This window comes from Mustela lutreola, chromosome 9 (genome assembly GCF_030435805.1).
Source record: "Mustela lutreola isolate mMusLut2 chromosome 9, mMusLut2.pri, whole genome shotgun sequence".
NCBI lineage: Eukaryota > Metazoa > Chordata > Mammalia > Carnivora > Mustelidae > Mustela > Mustela lutreola.
This window is the reverse complement of record NC_081298.1, coordinates 43,122,147-43,141,878: the sequence shown is the minus strand read 5'-3', so window position 1 is coordinate 43,141,878 and position 19,732 is coordinate 43,122,147. Positions and strand designations below refer to the sequence as shown.

The following is a 19,732-nucleotide window of genomic DNA, read 5'->3' as shown; positions in this document are numbered from 1 at the left end:
GCTCAGTGGGTTAAGCCTCTGCCTTTGACTGGGGTCATGATCTCAGGGTCCTGGAATCAAGCCCCACATGGGGCTCTCTGCTCAGCGGGGAGCCTGCTTCCCCTCTCTCTGCCTGCCTCTCTGCCTACTTGTGATCTCTCTCTCTGTCAAATAAATAAAAAATTTTTAAAAAAAGATATACTAATGGCCAATGATGAGGGAGCAGAAGGTTGGCTGAGGACAAAGCAAAAGCTGGCACCTTGCACCCCCTCTCCACCCGCTCCCCATTGGTAATATGTGTGACATTCCTCAGGCACCCCTGGCTGCCCTAAAAGAAAAACAAATAGTTAACTTGCAGAGATCACAATCCTGCGAGACAGGAGTCTCCCTTGGTTTACAAATGTCCTAGAGATTTACAACAAAGAAGCTATCTTAACAACAGCACAATTTCCAGAGGCAAATAACTCAGTTCCTCAAGCCCTAACATCACCCTCCCCTCCATAAAACTGAAGGAGGCTGAGGTAGAAGGAAATGTAAATAAAGTTAAATTTCTTCTAAACCCAAATCTCACTAACAAGGACACTTGATAGGAGAAGTGTGAAACTTTATCTCTAAAACTCCAAGATAGTTGTCAGCAATCATTCCCAAGCATATGACCCATTGATATACATCTAAAGGGTCTCACAAGAAGAGAGTTTTACTAGTAATAAATAACCTTTCTCCCAACAATAGCTAGCCCCTCAGGGTCCTGGAGACCTTGCTCCCAAAATCCTTAGAGACTAACATCATCCCCTTTGTCCTCACCTGCCCAACTCCTGTGTATATATAATCAACCACTCCTCAGGATGGCGGGGCAGCAGCTCTTTCTGCCCACGGGTCCTGTCCCCGTGCTTTAATAAACCACCATTTTGCACCAAAGATGTCTCAAGAATTCTTTTTGGTCATCAGCTCCGGAGCTCACCCCACCGAACCTCACCTAGGTTCTAGAACTTCATCAGCCAATAAGCACAGGGACCTCATTAGTCATCGCAGAAATGCAAATTAAAACCACAAGACACAATTGTGCACCTATTAGAATAACTAAAATCTATATTAAGAATACCAAGAGTTGGGGTGCCTGGGTGGCTCAGTGGGTTGAGACCTCAGCCTTTGGCTTGGGTCATGGTCCCAGGGTCCTGGGATCAAGCCCTGCTTTGGGCTCTCTGCTTGGCGGGGAGCCTGCTTCCCCTTCTCTCTGTGCTTGCCTCTCTGCCTACTTCTGATCTCTGTCTGTCAAATAAATAAATAAAATCTTAAAAAAAAAAAAGAATACCAAGAGTTGTAAGGATTTGGAGCAATCAGACCTCTTAACTGGTGGAAACATAAAACATCACAACCTCTTTGCAATACTGAAAGTTTCTTAAAAAGTTGAACATACACCTACTATATTACTCGACATTCCATTCCTAGTAATTTATCCAAAAGAAATGAAAACATATCCACACAGACATGTAGATGGACTTTCACAGAGCTTTAGTCATAACAGCCAAAAAAGGGAAACAACCCAAATCACCATCATCTGGTGAATGAATAAATGAGAAATGATATACAACTTGGTAATAAAAAGAATTACTGATACATGCAGCTACATGGGGGAATCATAAATGGATTATGCTAAGTGAAAGAAGCCAGACATAAATGAAACTAGACAAAACTCTAGGAACAAACTAATATACAGTGAGACAAAGTTGACTAGCAGTTGCCTACTAAGGAAACCAGCGGGGGCGGGGGGGGGATAGAAAAGTTCTGTATGGTGATGGTGGTTTCATGAGTGTACACATCTGTCAAAACTTATTGAACTGGGGATCCCTGAGTGGCTCAGTTGGTTAAGTGTCTGCCTTTGGCTCAGGTCATGATCCAGGGGTCCTGGGATTGAGTTCTGCATCAGGCTCCCTGATCAATGGGGAGTCTACTTCTCCCTCTGCCTCTCCTCCCCACTTGTACACTCACCCACGCTTACTCTCTCACACACACACAAATAAATAAAATATTAAAAAAACAAACAAAGTGGGACACCTCGATGGCTCAGTCGGTTAAGCGTCTGCTCAGGTCATGATCCAGAGGTCCTGGGATGGAGTCCCACATTGGGCTCCCTGCTCAGCGGGGAGCCTTCTTCTCACTCTGCCTGCTGTTCCTCATGTTTGTGTGCTCTCTCTCTCCCTCTCTCCCTCTGTGTCATAAAAATGAAAATCTGTTAAAAAAAAAAAAAAAAAAAGGTGGGGGGTGCCTAGGTGGCTCAGTGGGTTAAAGCCTCTGCCTTCGGCTCAGGTCATGATCCCAGGATCCTGAGATTGAGCCCCGAGTCAGGCTCTCTGCTCATCAGGGAGCCTGCTCCCCCTCCTCCCCGCCACCTGCCTCTCTGACTACTTGTGATCTCTGTCAAACAAATAAACTCTTATTAAAAAAAAAAAAAAAAAAAACAACTCATTGAACTGTGTACTTTAAATGGAGCAGTTCATTGTATGTAAGCTATACCTCAATAAGGTTGCTAAAAACAAAACAAAAATTGGGGCACCTGGGTGGCTCAGTGGGTTAAAGCTTCTGCCTTCGGCTCGGGTCATGGTCTCAGGGTCCCAGGATCGAACCCTGCATCAGGCTCTCTGTTCAGCGGGGAGCCTGCTTCCCCATCTCTCTGCCTGCCTCTCTGCCTACTTGTGATCTCTCTGTGAAGTAAATAAATAAAATCTTAACAAAACAAAACAAAACAAAAAAAAAAACCTGGTATTCTGTTGCAAGATTTGTTCTCTTCTCATCCTGAGCAACTTTGCTCATGTTATTTATTATATTTGTTAATGACTGAAATCTGCTCCAAATTCTCCTGAAAGAAAATCCATTTTAATTACAACCAACCTGCTGGGCATTCTGTTCTCTCTCACAAGCTCCCTAAACTCAAAATGTCCAGAACTGAATTTATCAATGCTAGAAAAGAAAGAGCAAAGAACTCCTTCCCTCCTTTTCTGTAATTCAGAGAATGATTGATGTATCACCCAAGCCAGAAACTTGAACTCAGACTCTTGCCTAACACCCCATCTCTGTCCAAACACCTGCTTCTGTTCAGTCCTCACCTGGATTCCAGCTTCTTCCCATCCATCCTGCCACTCTCCTACTGTTTTTGTTTTTTTAATTTTTTCTCCTACTGTTTTTAAAATCCCTAACACAGGGGCACCTGGGTGGCTCAGTGGGTTAAAGCCTCTGCCTTGGGCTCAAGTCATGGTCCCAGGATCCTAGGATCGAGCCCCACATCGGGCTCTCTACTCAGCGGGGAGCCTGCTTCCCTCTCTCTCTGCCTGCCTCTCTGCCTACTCGTGATCTCTGTAAAATAAATAAAATCTTTTAAAAAAAATAAAATGGAAAGGCCCAAGATGGAATAGTTTCGACCTTAATCAGATTTCTGTGCTCTTCTATATGACATACTCAATTAAAAATTACATTCATGGGGGGCCTGGGTTGCTCAGTTGGTTAAGTGTCGGACTCTTGATTTCAGGTCAGGTCTTGATCTCAGGGTCTTGATTTCAGGTCAGGACAAGCCCTGTGTTGGGCTCCACGCTGGGCATGGAGCCCACTTAAAAAAAAAAATCCCCCAAGTAAGAAAAATATTCTATGAGGGGCACCTGGTGGCTCAGTGGTTTAAAGCCTCTGCCTTTGGCTCGGGTCATGATCCCCGAGTCCTGGGATCACGCCCACCATTGGCTCTCTGCTCAGCGGGGAGCCTGCTTCCCTGCCTCTCTCTCTGCCTGCCTCTCTGCCTACTTGAGATCTCTGTCAAATAAATAAATAAAATCTTTAAGACAAAATGAGAAAAGAAAAAGAAAAATATTCTATGGAAAATGTACACAAAATAAAAGCCCTTGGCATTTAAAATGTGTTAAACACCTTAAGATAGGAAAGGCCCTCCAGAACTCATACCAAAGGCAAAAGGCTGTAATACAAATTCAAAATACAAGAAAGAATCAATCCAGATGGCTCAACATCCAATTGATAGAGGAGTTCCAGCTTTGTTTTTCTACATAGGACTCAGTACCTTCTAATAAATCATGTAATTTACTTCTAATTTTTGTTGTTGTTGTTGGTCTTCCCTAACTAGAATATATACTCCACCAGGGCAGTTATTTGTTTTATTGGCTACATACCCAGTGTCTGTAAGACACTCCATACATAGCAAATACTGAAAAAATATTTGTCAAGTGAATGAAAAAATTGTTCCAAAGTTCTGAGAGAAAATTGTTTGGGGGCTAGAATTTTACACTCGGCAAAGCTAAGTATGAAGACTGAATAGATTCAGTGAATTATCTCCCATTAACTTAAGATACAGCAAATGACTTATGGGATTAAAGGAATTGTAGAACGAACCCAGGCTTCCAAACAAAACAAATTCCTGGATGACTTGTCAGCAGATGGGCGGTGATTAGAGAGATCAGTGATCTCTAAAGAATGGACTTCAGGGCATCTGGGTGGCTCAGTTGGTTGGGTGATTGCCTTTGGCTCAGGTCATGATCCTGGAGTCCCAGGAATGAGTACCTGCATTGGTCTCCCTGTTTCTCCTTCTGACCCTCTCCCTTTTCATGCTCTCTCTCTCAAATGAATAAATAAAATTTTAAAAAATCACTTGCCCCCAAATTAGAAACTCCTAGGGAAAACAACAAATACACGAAGTTATGATGCAAAAAAGAAGCAAACCGAGCCGAGGAGTGCTAGAACATAAGAATGTAAATGACTGATTTTGTCACTGGGAACATTTTCCTTCAAATGGTGTAGGGCCTGGGACAGCAAACCCATGGAGAAAAATGTAATACTACCTGACTCAAACAAGGACATTGCTAACATTATCACAATTATATAAATGATCTTTATTTGTTTTCAACTTTCAGAATGAACTTTGAGACAAAAGACGTAACTATGGTTAACAGGTCGGAATGTAAATTTTACCAACTTTGATAATAAAAAAAGAAAGGTACAGTCCATCAAAACTGGATGCTACAGAGAAAGGTCCTCATTCTGGAAAATGGGAATTGAGAGACACTGGCTAACACTGATAACATCAACAAATAACTCGAAAAGAAAGGTTAAAACCAGCCATCTCTCTCTGAAGAGTAGGTCTAGGCTTAGGGAGTGGAGGGAACCGTTATTATAAAGTTTGTTTTAAATCAAAGTAGTATATGCATAGTTTTAAAAAATAAAACAAAACAAAACAAAACAACCACCAGTACCTGTTTAAGTTGTTTTACTTGATGCCCAAGATAACTGCATTACCACTTTGTTAGGGCCACTGATCCCCAGCAGCCACCTGGGCTGGGCTGTTTACATGTGAGTTAGGGACAGTGCACTCCAGACAGCTCTGCCTTGATGATCAAGTTTCACATATTTCAACCTTTCCCTCACTTAACATTTAGACAGAAAATGAGGATTAAGTTCAGGTAATACCTCTTGGGGGAGTCACTAAAAACATACACATACACACATAGAGACTTCAGGAAATCAAATTTGTATTAGCATTATTTTAGCCAGCGCTTGCTTTATCCAGATTTATTTCCTGTGTGATCATTATGATTTTCACCTAAATGAGTTGCCAAAATACATTACCTTTGATTTTATGTAACAGTAAAGTTAGGATACAAAAAGTATATAAACATCTACAAGTACCAAAACATTTGATGATGCAAGAAAAGGGGCACAAATAAGGAATACAAATAAATTATAATCTAAAGAGTTACATACAATGCTTCCTTTGATTATTTATTAAAACCCACAAGTAAAGTGAAAGGAATGTTTTTAAGCCATTATCAGCAATTGTGAACACAATCCAATGTGTTCTTTGATGTTCTGCTCACATCTTCTAGCTTAACAAGCACTGGAAACAGCCAGCTTCTTCAAATGATCCATGAACACCTGCAGGCTAACGTCATCAGTTAGGATGGGTGCTCCTGTTTCCTGAAATTTAATGGTAAAGATTAACTGGCAGGTATCTGAAAAGCTGGTTAGCATTTATGAATTACTAAGGACGCTTCCGCCACCTCAGAACATTCACAGTGCTACCTGCTCTGCTAGGAGGACTCCCGCCACTGCCATTCTCTGCTTAGCTAACTGTTCTATCAACTGAAGCATAGTTTCCTCACAAAACCCCTCTCCAACCCACTGAGGTCAAGCCATCCCCTGCCACTATAGACAGTTTGGGCATATACCCTTCTGCTTTAATCCTCTCCATGGTTCTGAAGACCAGCCCAGAGTCTGGCCACCCATCAAACATGAGCTCCTGGAGGCCACACACCCTGTGTCTCACCTTCCTCATCACCCTGCCAGCACCTAACCCAATGTTCTTCATGCCCTGCTTACAAGAGAAGCTTGTATGGTAGTATATTTACAAATGAGTGAATGAGGATCTCCACTGAAAAGATGGTATCTGTACTATCAGAAAATGCTCATGATTTATGTAATGTGAAGGGAAAAGAACTGAATAGAAACCTTGAATTCTAGTAAGAGCTCAAATCTGTAAAAAGTAGAATTAAAATTTTATAAGATGCCTTCCGGGAAGGAGTACCTGTACTTTTCCCTATTCCTTCCACCATGTACAACTGGAAACCCTGGACATTTTATATAATAGAAATGTAAGAAGACTGTAAAAGGTGGAGAAGAGAGCAAACAAACTAGGGGCCCTGGATCCCAAGGAACAACACAGTGGTGAGCTCCTTGGGTTTCCTTTTTGCCTCAAACATCCCAGACCTGGAGCTGAAAGGCTGGCAAACAATCACTGGCCACAGAAAAAAACATAGAGAAAGTCAACTTTCTCTAGTTAAAGGACCAGCATAGCCTAGCAAGACAAAAGATGTTAGATATTAACTCCAGTCAAAGATGACAGAAAAAACTGTGGCCCCACACATACTGGCAAAGGCTGAGTGAGCACCTAAGATGGCCACCTTCACAAGACAGTAACAAGGGAGCCCATGAGGATGGGTTCAGAGAAAGGCAAGTACGGCACTGGGAATTTCCTCCCCAATGGCCAGGGGGACATCTCCCTAATTGCCATGGAACCAATAGAGACCATTTGGGGAGCCTGCACTTCTACCCAGACCTGGCAATAGGAAGATGTCCTCTGTGCCCCCTGCATTGGGTATCAGAGGCAGCCTAGTAGACAGTGCACACTTTTACCACCACCCAACACTAACAAGGTCATCTCCACAGCAGCATCAGTGGAGACTAGGTGGGGAGCTGAAACACCCATTCCTACCCAATAGTAACAATGAATTGTCCCCCACCCAGGTGTCAAGAGGCCAATGGAAAACCTGGATTGCTATCTGGCAGTAATGAAACAATGTCTTCCCAGCTTCCCTCCTAGAGCAGCGTGACTAAAAGCCAGCTAAAATAGCCTATTTAAATAGATCCAGAGTCTCATAACAAATATGAAAATGTTCACATTTCAATAAAAAATCACTGGGCGCCTGGGTGGCTCGATGGGTTAGGCCGCTGCCTTCGGCTCGAGTCATGATCTCAGGGTCCTGGGATTGAGTCCCGCATCGGGCTCTCTGCTCAGCAGGGAGCCTGCTTCCCTCTCTCTCTCTCTGCCTGCCTCTCCATCTACTTGTGATTTCTCTCTGTCAAATAAATAAAATCACTTATAACAACAGTCAAGATCTCAAAGTGAATGAAAAACAGACAGCAGGTATTAACACCAAACTGAGGACAGTGTTAGAATTATCTGACAAAGACTTCTAAGTAGCTTCAGTGAGCAATTACAAACACACTTGAAACAAATGAAAAAACAGAAAGCCTCAGCAAAGAATTTCTCAGGAAAGTAGATAAAGAAGAACCAAAGGAAAGTTTTATTTTATTATTCTTTTTTTTTTTTTTTAAGATTTTTATTTATTTGACACAGGGAGAGCGAGCAAACACAAGCAGGGGAGTGGCAGGCAGAGGAAAAAGCAGGTTCCCCACAGAGCAGGGAGACTGATGGGGGACTCGAACTCAGGACTCCAGGATCGTGACCCGAGTGGAAGGCAGTTGCTTAACTAACTGAGGCACCCAGGTGCCCCAAAGGAAAGCTTTAAAACTGAAAACTACAGAAACAAGTAAAAAGCTTGGTGGATAAGTTCAATAGCAGAAAAGGAACAGAGACAATAATCAGTGACCTGGAAGATAAAATAATAGAAATTACCCAACTGAAAAATAGAAAATAAGTGGGAAAAAAATGAACAGGGCACCAGGGACCTGTGGAACTACAAAACACCTGACATTCATGTCATCGGAGTCCCAGAGAGAAAGGAAAAAGAGGATGGGCTGAAAAAGTATTAAAAGAATAATGGCTGATAACTACCCAACTTTGGCAAGAGAAATAAATACACAGAATCAAGAAGCCGAGCAAATTCTAAACAGGTTAAATCCAAGGAAATCCACACCAAACACATAGTACTTATAACAAAGAAATAATCTTAAAAACAGCTAGAGAAAAATTACTTCTCACCTATAAGGGAAAAGCAATAAGGACAATGAATTTCTCATCAGAAACCACAGAAGCCAAGAGAAGTAGCAAAACATTTTTCAGATGCCCAAAGAATAGGGCTGCCACCAGAATCCTGCATCTAGAAAAAATATCCTGCATTAAAGAAGGGGGAAATGAGGATTCTCAAATGAAAGAAAACTAAGAATCTATCATCAGGAGACCTAAAAGAATGGCTAAAGGAAGCTCTCTAAACAGAAAGGAAATTATAAAGAAGGAACCCTGGAATATCAAGAAGGAATAAAGAACACAGTAAGCAAAAATATGGAGAAGTATAATAGGACTTGCTTCTTCTCTTGAAGTTTATAAATTATGCTTCATGACTGAAGAAAAACTATTAGCACCGACTAATCCATGTAGAAGAAACATTTAAGACAATTATAAATGGGATAAGATAAAGGAATGTAAAGGGGAGTTAAGTTTTGTGTTTTTTTTAAGATTTTATTTATTCATCTGAGAGAGAGAAAGAGAGGCTGAGCAGGGGGAGAGCCAGAGGGAGAGGGAGAAGCAGACTCCCTGCTGAGCTGGGAGCCTGACATGGGGCTTGATCCCAGGACCCAGAGATCATGACCTGAGCCCAAGACAGACACTTAATCATCTGAGCCATCCAAGCACTGTGGTTAAGTTTTCTATACGTCACTTGAATTGGTCAAAAAGATTCTAGTCAACTGTGATAAGCTATGCATATATAAGGTAATACATAATGCTCTACTATCTACAACTGGGAGTAACCACTAAAAGCTACACAAAGAGATACACTCAAAAACATTATAAACGAGTTAAAATGGAATTCTAAAAAATGTTCAAGTAACCCACAGGAATGCAGAAAATGGAAAACAGAGAAATGAAAAACAGAGAAAGCAAATGGAAAAGCAAAAAATAAAACAACAGAAAGTCCCAACATATCAATAATTACCTTAAATATAAATGGTCCAAATGCAGCAGTTAGGAGATTAGCAGAGCAGATTAAAAACCATGGGTTATTTACAAGAAATTCATTTCAAATATAATACAAAAAAATAGGTTGAAAGGTAAAGAATGGCAAGAGATATAACATGCAAACAATATTTTTTACATGAAAATAGTGAATTCTATTAATGTCAGATAAAGCAGACATCAACGCAAACAAAATGACCAGCAACAGAAGGAGAAATTATATAATGATATAAAATCAACCAACCAACACAACAATCCTAGATGTGTACACATAAACAATAGAGCTACAAAACAGGAACAAAAACTGACAGACAACAAAGGAGATACATATAGACGAACTCATGATTAGAGTTGGAAACTTTAACACCCTAAACTGACAACACTCATAAACTGACAGGGCAATCAGTAAGAACTCAACACCACCATCAACAGGATCTAAAAGGCATTTACAGAACACTACCGCACAACAGCAGAATACATACTCAGGTGACCATGGAACATATGCCAAGACAGACCACAGTTTGGGCCATAAAAAAAACTTCAAATTTAAAGGCACCGAAGTCATAGAAAATGTATCTCCAGCCACAATGGAATCAAAATAAAAAATAAAAAATCAACAAATAATAAAATCTCCAAATACTTGGAAACTAAGCAACATTTCTAAATAAACCCAAAGCAAGCAGAAGAAAAAAAAGATTACAACAGAACCGATGAAACTGAAAACAAAGACAACAAGACACGAAAAGGAAATAATGGTATTCACACTGGAAAGGAAAAAATAAGCTGTTTTCTATTTGTAGATGATATCATTACCTATGTTGAAAATCTTGAAGAACCTCAAAAAAACCTCCCAGAAGTACTGACTCGGGAAAGTCACATGATATAAGATAAATACACAAAAATCAATTGTAAACATATACTGGTAATGAACACCTGGGCACTGACATCAAAATTACAATACCAATCACAAGTCCTAAAAAAAAAAAAAAGAAAAATGTGAAAACATTTAACACTAAGGAAAGAAATCAAAACAGAGTGGAAGACAAAATGAATTCACAGATTGGAAGGCTCAGCACTGTAAAGATGTCAATTCTCCCCCAAACTAGACAGAAGATTGATGTAATTCTTATCAAAATCCCAGCAAGTTTTTAAAGACATAAGCAAAATTATCCTAAAATTTTTATGTAGAAGCAAAGAAACTGGAATAGCTAAGTCATTTTTGAAAAAGAAGTTGGAGAAATCGGAAAATTTGAAGACTGACTTACTATACAGCTACAGTAATCAAGACTGTGTTATTGGTAGAGTGATAGAAACACAGATCAACATAACAGAGCAGAAAACCCAGAAATGGACTCACACAAATAAGATCAACTAACCTTTGATGAAGACACAAAGTAATTCAAAGGAAGCAAGACATCCTTTCAACAAATGGTATGAGCAGTTAGACGTCCACATGCATAAAATAAAACTAAGCCTCACATCTCACACACACACACGCACACAAAATTTTTAAAAAATATTTAATTTATTTATTTTGCAGGGAGAGATATCACAAGTAGGCAGAGAGATGGGGGGTGGGGAGGGAAGCAGGCTCCCTGCTGAGCAGAGCGCCAGATGCGGGGCTCAATCCCAGGATGCTGAGATCATGACCTGAGCCAAAGGCAGAGGCTTAACTCACTGAGCCACCCAGGCACCCCACAAAAATTAACTCAAAATGGATCACAGACTGAAATGGAAATGTAAAATTAGACAAACAAATATGGCAGATCTTTGGGACCCAGAGCTAGGCAGAGTTCTCAAACTTGGCACCAAAAGCACAATCCATAAAAGGAAAAACTACTAAAGTGGATTTCATAAAAATTAAACATTTTTGCTCTGCAAAAGACCCTGTAAAGAAGATGTACATACAGGGGCACCTGGGTGGCTCAGTTGGTTGGGCGGCTGCCTTCGGCTCAGGTCATGATCCCAGTGTCCTGAGATCGAGTCCCGCATCGGGCTCCTTGCTAGGCGGGGAGCCTGCTTCTCCCTCTGTCTCTGCCTACCACTCTGTCTGCCTATGCTCGCTCTCCGTCTCTCTCTCTCTCTGACAAATAAAAATAAAATCTTAAAAAAAAAAAAAAAAATTCTTAAGAAGATGTACATACAGACAAGCTAGAAGTGAGAGAAAATATTTACAAATTACGTATTTGACAAAAAGAACTCAAAACTCAACAGCAAAAAAAGCAAAAACCCATTTATACAATGGTCAAAAGATTTCAGTGGGTTAAGCCTCTGCCTTTGGCTCAGGTCACGATCTCAGGGTCCTGGGATCGAATTCCGAATCAGGCTGTCTGCTCAGCAGGAGGCCTGCTTCCCCCTCTCTCTCTGCCTGCCTCTCTGTCTACTTGTGATCCCCCTCTCTCTGTCAAATAAATAAAATCTAAAAAAAAGAACTTAAAAAAAGAGAGAAAAGAAAATGTAATTTAGGGGCGCCTGGGTGGCTCAGCTGTTGAGCGTCTGCCTTTAGCTCAGGTCAGGTCATGGATCAAGCCCCACATCGGGCTCCCTGCTCAGTGGGGAATCTGCTTTCCCCTCTCTGCCTGCATCTGTGCCTACTTGTGATCTCTCTGTGTCAAGTGAGTAAAATCTTGAAAAAAAAGAAAAAGAAAATGTAATTTAAAACCATAATGGTATACCAGTACACACCTACTAGAATAGCTGAAATCAAAATAATGACAATATCAAATATTGGCAAGGATGCAGAGAAAATCGATCACTCATACGTTGCTAGTGGGAATGTAGAAGGAGGCAGTCCACTCTGGAAAACATCAGTTTCTTAGACTAACCATGTGATTACCATACCATTGAACAAATGTAATCCTGAGCATTTACCTTGGAGAATGGAAGACTTCGGTTAATGAGAAACCTGTACATGGCTATTTCTAGTAGCTTTACTCCTAACAGCCAGGAACTGTAAAGGAAGGACATCCAGATGTCCTTCCACGGGTGAACAATAAACAACTCCAGTACACTGATAACACCCACAATACATCAATACCATGGAATACTACTCCACAAGTAAAAAGAAACAAATTAGTGATTCCTGCAATAACCTGGATGAATCTCTAGACAATCATGCTGAGGGAAAAAAGCCAGTCCCCAAAAGTTACATACCATGCAATTTCACATATATAATATTCTTGACAAAATCATAGAAGTGGAGAACGTGGCAGTAGTTGCCATGTGTTAAGGAAGAGGTGGAGGTAGGCGGGAAGTGAGAGTGACTAACACAAGGGCAAATGAGAGATCCTTGTGGTGAAGGAAATGTGTATCTGGACCGTATCTATTTCAATATCCTGAATGATACTGCATTCCAGCTGTGCAAGATGTTCCCACTGGGGGACAGGAGGTGAAGAGCACAGGGAATCTCTCTGTATTATTTCTAACAACTGATTGTAAATTTATAATTGCTTCAAAGGAAAGTTTAATTTTCAAAAATGTTACAAGAAAACAGTCAAAGAAAAAGACCGGACGAGACCTAAATATTATGTTAAATAATTGTTAAATATGTTAAATAAATGTTATGTTAAATAATTAGATAAAGGAGGAGACAGAGGCTGAAAAGTGAGGAGACAGAGCCAGTGGTGATCAGATGTTTTTACCCCACACCATTGGGAGAGAGAAGTGGGGTCGAGGCTGGGTCAGGGGGGGCAAAGGAAGTCTGGGGAGATGCTGCTGTGTCTATGAAGAGAGCCAAATACAGGTCACGCTACAGAGTTCTGTCCTCTGGTCAAAGAAGGGGATCCACACAAGGCGCTCCCTCTTGCCTCAGCTATGTTACAGAAAGCCTTCCCACTCCCCAGCAAAATACCTGAGTTATTCTGCTTCTAAGGCCAAAAGGGTAACTTGGTAAATAGGTGTTCAAAAAGGAGCCTGGCATCCTCCCCAGATACCTGACAATTTCTTACCTGTCCCCAGGCATACAGGTTATTGTGTGTCTGTGATGGGTTCACTTTGGACAAAAGGAATCGAGCCTTTAAAAACAAGAGATTTAAAGATTACAAGTGACATTAATATTAGTGTAGTAGAAAAAAAGTTTTGACATTCCTTTTGTTAAATTAGTTTTGTGGGTTTTTCTTTTTTTTTTAAACCACAAAGGCACGCATTTCTTTACTGTAAGCCAATGACTCTCCATTTCTTAGGGTTCCTGAAGCATGAAGCATCTGTTTTATTTTGGCAGTCCTCTACTTTTACATTAACGTATTTTGACCACTGATTTAAGAAGTCATGTTTGGAAGTTTGCCTGAATGTCCGTTTATGCCACCACATAAGATATTAAACTATGTAGTTTGGATTTATAGCCATAGACCTCATGGAACCACCAGAACACAAGAGCTGGGACTCAACGCACTCACCTGGCTGCCTCCGTGCTCCGTGTTAATGTAGCGTGGCATTGGGAAGCGCGCCTGCAGAATCTCTTGGGCATCATCCAGCGGTGCCTGCAGGAGGTGTTTGAAGTTTTCATACTCAGGCATGTCCTGGTACCCTGCTTTACGCCACTGGGCTATGGTCTGCACCAAAATAAACCAAACACAACCATTGTGGAAACACTGGAACAACAGTCTTCTCTGACATTCTTGACATTCTAACACTCCCACCATGACTCGTTTCGGGGAAGAAGCCATGTCAAGAATGAAGAGTTGCAGCAGGTAGTAAAGGGGAACTTCCTCTGCTTAAAGTAGAGGAAGCAAAGAGGTGCAGCCAGGACACCCCCCACTACACAGTTCTCCCCGAAAGGTCAGAGCCATCAGTCACACCTCTTCCCTTTCTAACTGTACATACTGTACATACCAACTAGCTAAAAACACCCAGGGGTGCCTGGGTGGCTCAGTGGGTTAAACCTCTGCCTTTGGCTCAGGTCATGATCCCAGGGTCCTAGGATCGAGCCCCATGTCGGACTCTCTGCTCGGCGGGGAGCTTGCTTCCCTCCTCCCTCTCTCTCTCTGCCTGCCCACTTGTGTCTGTCAAATAAATAAATAATTAAAAAAAAAAAAGAAAGAAAAAAAGAATCCTCTGCTTTAGGACTGCTTAAATTCTTTTCTTTTTTTTAAAGATTTTATTTATTTATTTGACAGAGAGAGATCACAAGTAGGCAGAGAGGCAGGCAGAGAGAGAGAGAGGGGGAAACAGGCTCCCCGCTGAGCAGAGAGCCCGATGCGGGACTCGATCCCAGGACCCTGAGATCATGACCTGAGCTGAAGGCAGCGGCTTAACCCACTGAGCCACCCAGGCGCCCTAGGACTGCTTAAATTCTTAAAAACAAAAAACACACCCAGGGTATAGCTGTCCCCAGGAGCCGTCCTGCCTTTCCATTTCCACTGCCATCACTGGGTCCAGCTTCCCATGTCCTTCCAGCTGGTAGGGAAATGGCTTCCTACGTGGAGTCCGTCCCCCATTCTCTTCTCTATGGGCACACCTCCACACCCAGCTCCAGTGCCTAGTCTCACAAAGACTCATCCCCAAATTCCCTGGGGTCTGTGTTGTGATACTCTTGGTGGAGGAGAGAAAAGCTGCGAGAATCCATGCGTGGGTGTTCAGTAGGCAAGTAGAAGGCAACATACTATAGAGTAGAAGGTAAAGCCAATCTCCCCACCTCAGCTGACACCGTGTCTCCCCCTCTTTTATCTCCATTGGCAACAGCTCTAGAAAATGCCATGTGCACACAGGAAATCAAGAAATATTCTCTGACTGATTAGTACAGCTTTATAAATAACCTGAAGTGTTTTCACGTGTTATTTAGGGGACACTAAAAAAGAAAACAGCGGAAATGGAGCTAGAGGATGTAACAAGTGATCGATGGGCTTTACAAAACCCTTAGTCTGATACCAGAGGGAGGATTCTCTTTAGGTGCTTCCTTCTGCAGCCTGCTCTCCCCTTCTCAGTTTCCAGTAATATCTTCTGGGTCTTAATTTCTGACTGAATGGTGGCACAGAGGAAATGCCCATAAACTCGTTTGGTTTCAAGAGTTCATCAGAACACTCACAACCAGTAGACATGGGGCTTTTGGGGAGTGAGAACCATGTCACTGTCTTCGTCTTTAGAATTCATCACTTGCATGCACGTGCACATATACTCAATAAATGTGTGAACGAACAGGATGGGGGCTGTGGTCAGAATGTCTTTAAGAGCTCAGCTGAAGGCACAGAAAGCAAATCATGATTATTGCTCCTATAGGAACCAGTGGGAACAGCAGTTGGTCACCCAACGGGCAAGCAACTAGCAGAGTGGGTATTAATATGTTGAAAAAAGTTAAAAACTATAAAATGCATATTAGTATTGGAAAACTAATTCATCCTAAGTTATTAAGGGAATTCTGAAAAACAATGTATACTTTTGCAGAACATTTGAAATCACATCTAGTATACAGACACTAGGAAGTCAAGTCAATCACCAAAGCAATTTATTGAAGGTAAAGAATGGACAACAGAAGGAAAAGAATTTATCAATGAACATAATGTCCAGTTAAAGGATTTTAGAGTGATTTAAAATGACAACCTGAGATTTATTTACAACAAATATAATTAAAATTACTAAATATATAAATACCCCAGAGACCTGAGAAAGATTTTACTGCTATACTGATTCTAATAAACAGTGGGTCTTCTAAGCCTAAATTATTTCAAATGCCATAAAAATCTAAATTAATAAAAAGAAAGCCAAAACAATAGTAATAAAAGAAATTAGTATCTTCTTACCTCACCAAGATAAATGACAATTTGGAAGAAAGTATCCATCAGCAAAATTCTCTCAGCTAGAATGCTGCTGCTGTCCAAGAGTACTGGCTGAAGAAAAAGGGAGAGAGAAGGCATTGGTCTTGCCCCGTTCCCACATAGCGACCACTTCAATCCCACACTTGGGGTGTCTACACAACAGCTCCAACGCTGCTGATGAACGGCACCTGGCACAATGGCTCTCTCCATTTTTAAAGAAAGTCCTGCTTTCTGCTCCCCGACCCAGAAGTTCTAAGTATCAACTTTGTATTAGAAAGAGTCTTCAAATAATCCCTCATCAACTGGGGAAAGAGATTAAGAACATCTTTTGCTCCAGGAACCACAGATAATCCCAAACATTTTCAGTTTTGTGTTAGAAATGTATTTTATCGGGGCGCCTGGGTGGCTCAGTGGGTTAAAGTCTCTGCCTTCGGCTCAGGTCATGATCCCAGGGTGCTGGGATCGAACCCCGCATCGGGCTCTCTGCTCAGCGGGGAGCCTGCTTCCTCCTCTCTGTCTGCCTGTCTCTGCCTGCTTATGATCTCTGTCAAATAAATAAATAAATAAATAAATTTAAAAATTGTATTTTATCTATTGGAAACACATTCTCTCAAATCTATTGCTGTAGATGATGGAACAGTGATACTTACATGAAAAAGAACAACTTTTAATAGAAGTTTTAAAAGTTTCCTACAGAATACATTTTATTAGAATTTCTAATTCAATAATAAGTTTTCAATTAGCAATAATTGCGCCTTGGATAAACCTCATTGGCTACGATACTGCCACTGCGCAAAGCTCTAATTCAATAATAAAAGTAAGGTACTTGTTAAGGAAAATTTGAATATTTGTACCCAAGTCCAACAAATATTCATCATTTATTTTCACATAGTTTTTAATTCCTGTATGCTAAAAAATACATAATTTAGGAAAGTTCCTATTTTGATTTTTTTCATGTAACTTTATCTTTTTTAGTAACATCTATACCCAATGAGGGGCTTGAACTCATGACCCAGAGATCAAGGGTCTGTCTCATGCTATACCAACTGAGCCAGCCAGGTGCCCCTTTCATGTAACATTTTAATATTTTATCACATTCCATAGACGTTAAATATTTCTTAGATTACTTATTTTTCTACTATTAAACACTTGGGATTCTTTTCCTTTTTTTTTTAATTTTTAAATTTTTTAATAAACATATAATGTATTTTTAGCCCCAGAGGTACAGGTCTGTGAATCGCCAAGTTTACACACTTCACAGCACATACCCTCCTCAATGTCCATAACCCCTCTACCCTCTCCCGACTCCCCGGTCCCCAGCAAAACTCAGTTTGTTTTGTGAGATTAAGAGTCTCTTACAATTTGTCTCCCTTCTAATCCCATCTTGTTTCATTTATTCTTTTCCTACCCCCAAACTCCCCACGTTGCATCTCCACTTCCTCATAACACAGAGATCATAAGATAGTTGTCTTTCTCTGATTGACTTATTTCGCTAAGCATAATACCCCTCTAGTTCCATCCACATCATTGCAAATGGAAAAACTTCATTTCTTTTGATGGCTGCATAGTATTCCATTGTGTGTGTGTGTGTGTGTATGCCAAATCTTTTTTTTTTAAATTAATTTATTTTTTAAAAATAAACATATAATGGGGCGCCTGGGTGGCTCAGTGGGTTAAGCCGCTGCCTTCGGCTCAGGTCATGATCTCAGGGTCCTGGGATCGAGTCCCACATCGGGCTCTCTGCTCAGCAGGGAGCCTGTTTCCCTCTCTCTCTCTCTCTGCCTGCCTCTCCATCTACTTGTGATTTCTCTCTGTCAAATAAATAAATAAAATCTTAAAAAAAAAAAAAACAACAAAAAAAAAACATATAATGTATTTTTATCCCCAGGGGTACAGGTCTGTGAGTCGGGTTTACACATTTCACAGCACGCATCATAGCACATACCCTCCCCAATGTCCATATCCCCACCACCTTCTCCCGTCCCCCCTCCCCTCAGCAACCCTTAGTCTGTTTTCTGAGATTGAGTCTTTTATGGTTTGTCTCCCTCTCAAACCCACCTTCCTTCGTTTTTTCTTTTCCTACCCATCAACCCCCCACATTGCATCTCCACCTCTTCATATCAGGGAGATCATATGATAGTTGTCTTTCTCTGACTGACTTATTTCGCTAAGCATAATACCCTCTAGTTCCATCCGCGTCGTCACAAATGGCAAGATTTCATTTCTTTTGATGGCTGCATAGTATTCCATTGTGTATATATACCATATCTTCTTTATCCATTCACCTGTTGATGGACATCTAGGTTCTCTCCATAGTTTGGCTATTGTGGACATTGCTGCTATAAACATTTGGGTGCACGTCCCCCTTCAGAGCACCACATTTGTATCTTTAGGATATATACCCAGTAGTGCAATCACTGGGTCATAGGGTAGCTCTATTTTCAGTTTTTTGAGGAACCTCCACACGGTTTTCCAGAGTGGTTGCACCAGCTTGCATTCCCACCAACAGTGTAGGAGGATTCCCCTCTCTCCACATCCTTGCCAGCATCTGTCATTTCTTGACTTGTTAATTTTTGCCATTCTGACTGGTGTGAGGGGGTATCTCATTGTGGTTTTGATTTGTATTTCCCTGATGCCGAGTGATGTGGAGCATTTTTTCATGCGTCTGTTGGCCATGTGGATGTCTTCTTTGCAGAAATGTCTGTTCATGTCCTCTGCCCATTTCTTGATTGGATTATTTGTTCTTTGGGTGTTGAGTTTGCTAAGCTCTTTATAGATTTTGGATACTAGCCCTTTATCTGATATGTCGTCTGCAAATATCTTCTCCCATTCTGTCAGCTGTCTTTTGGTTTTGTTAACTGTTTCCTTTGCTTTGCAAAAGCTTTTGATCTTGATGAAATCCCAATAGTTCATTTTTGCCCTTGCTTCCCTTGCCTTTGGCAATGTTCCTAGGAAAAAGTTGCTGTGGCTGAGGTCGAAGAGGTTGCTGCCTGTGTTCTCAAGGATTTTGATGAATTCCTTTCTCACATTGAGGTCCTTCATCCATTTTGTCTATTTTCATGTATGGTGTAAGGAAATAGTCCAATTTCATTTTTCTGCATGCGGCTGTCCAATTTTCCCAGCACCATCTGTTGAAGAGGCTGTCTTTCTTCCATTGGACATTTCTTCCTGCTTTGTCAAAAATTAGTTGACCATAGAGTTGAGGGTCTATTTCTGGGCTCTCTATTCTGTTCCATTGATCTATGTGTCTGTTTTTGTGCCAGTACCATGCTGTCTTGATGATGACAGCTTTGTAACAGAGCTTGAAGTCTGGAATTGTGATGCCACCAACTTTGGCTTTCTTTTTCAATATTCCTTTGGCTATTCGAGGTCTTTTCTGGTTCCATATAAATTTTAGGATTGTTTGTTCTATTTCTTTGAAAAAAATGGATGGGATTTTGATAGGGACTGCATTAAATGTGTAGATTGCTTTAGGCAGAATAGACATTTTCACAATATTTGTTCTTCCAATCCAGGAGCATGGAACATTTTTCCATTTCTG

General features: G+C 41.0%; 1 protein-coding gene and 1 non-coding gene across 3 annotated transcripts in view; both read right to left on the bottom strand.

The window, feature by feature from the left end:
* Positions 1–4,841: 4,841 nt before the first annotated feature.
* Positions 4,842–19,732, bottom strand: part of SEC23B (SEC23 homolog B, COPII coat complex component) — a 46,909-nt gene continuing 32,018 nt past the window's right edge. For both annotated transcript variants that reach the window (XM_059134127.1, XM_059134128.1), the window contains exons 17-20: positions 16,177–16,263; positions 13,837–13,992; positions 13,390–13,455; positions 4,842–5,946 (exon numbers count right to left, since the gene is read on the bottom strand). In XM_059134127.1, the coding sequence (XP_058990110.1) occupies positions 5,857–5,946; positions 13,390–13,455; positions 13,837–13,992; positions 16,177–16,263 (399 nt within the window). In that variant the 3' untranslated portion in view covers positions 4,842–5,856. The remainder of the gene's footprint in view (positions 5,947–13,389; positions 13,456–13,836; positions 13,993–16,176; positions 16,264–19,732) is intronic.
* Positions 16,856–16,991, bottom strand: LOC131808622 (U4 spliceosomal RNA). Its single transcript, XR_009344854.1, has one exon. It is a non-coding gene; the product is annotated as a U4 spliceosomal RNA (small nuclear RNA).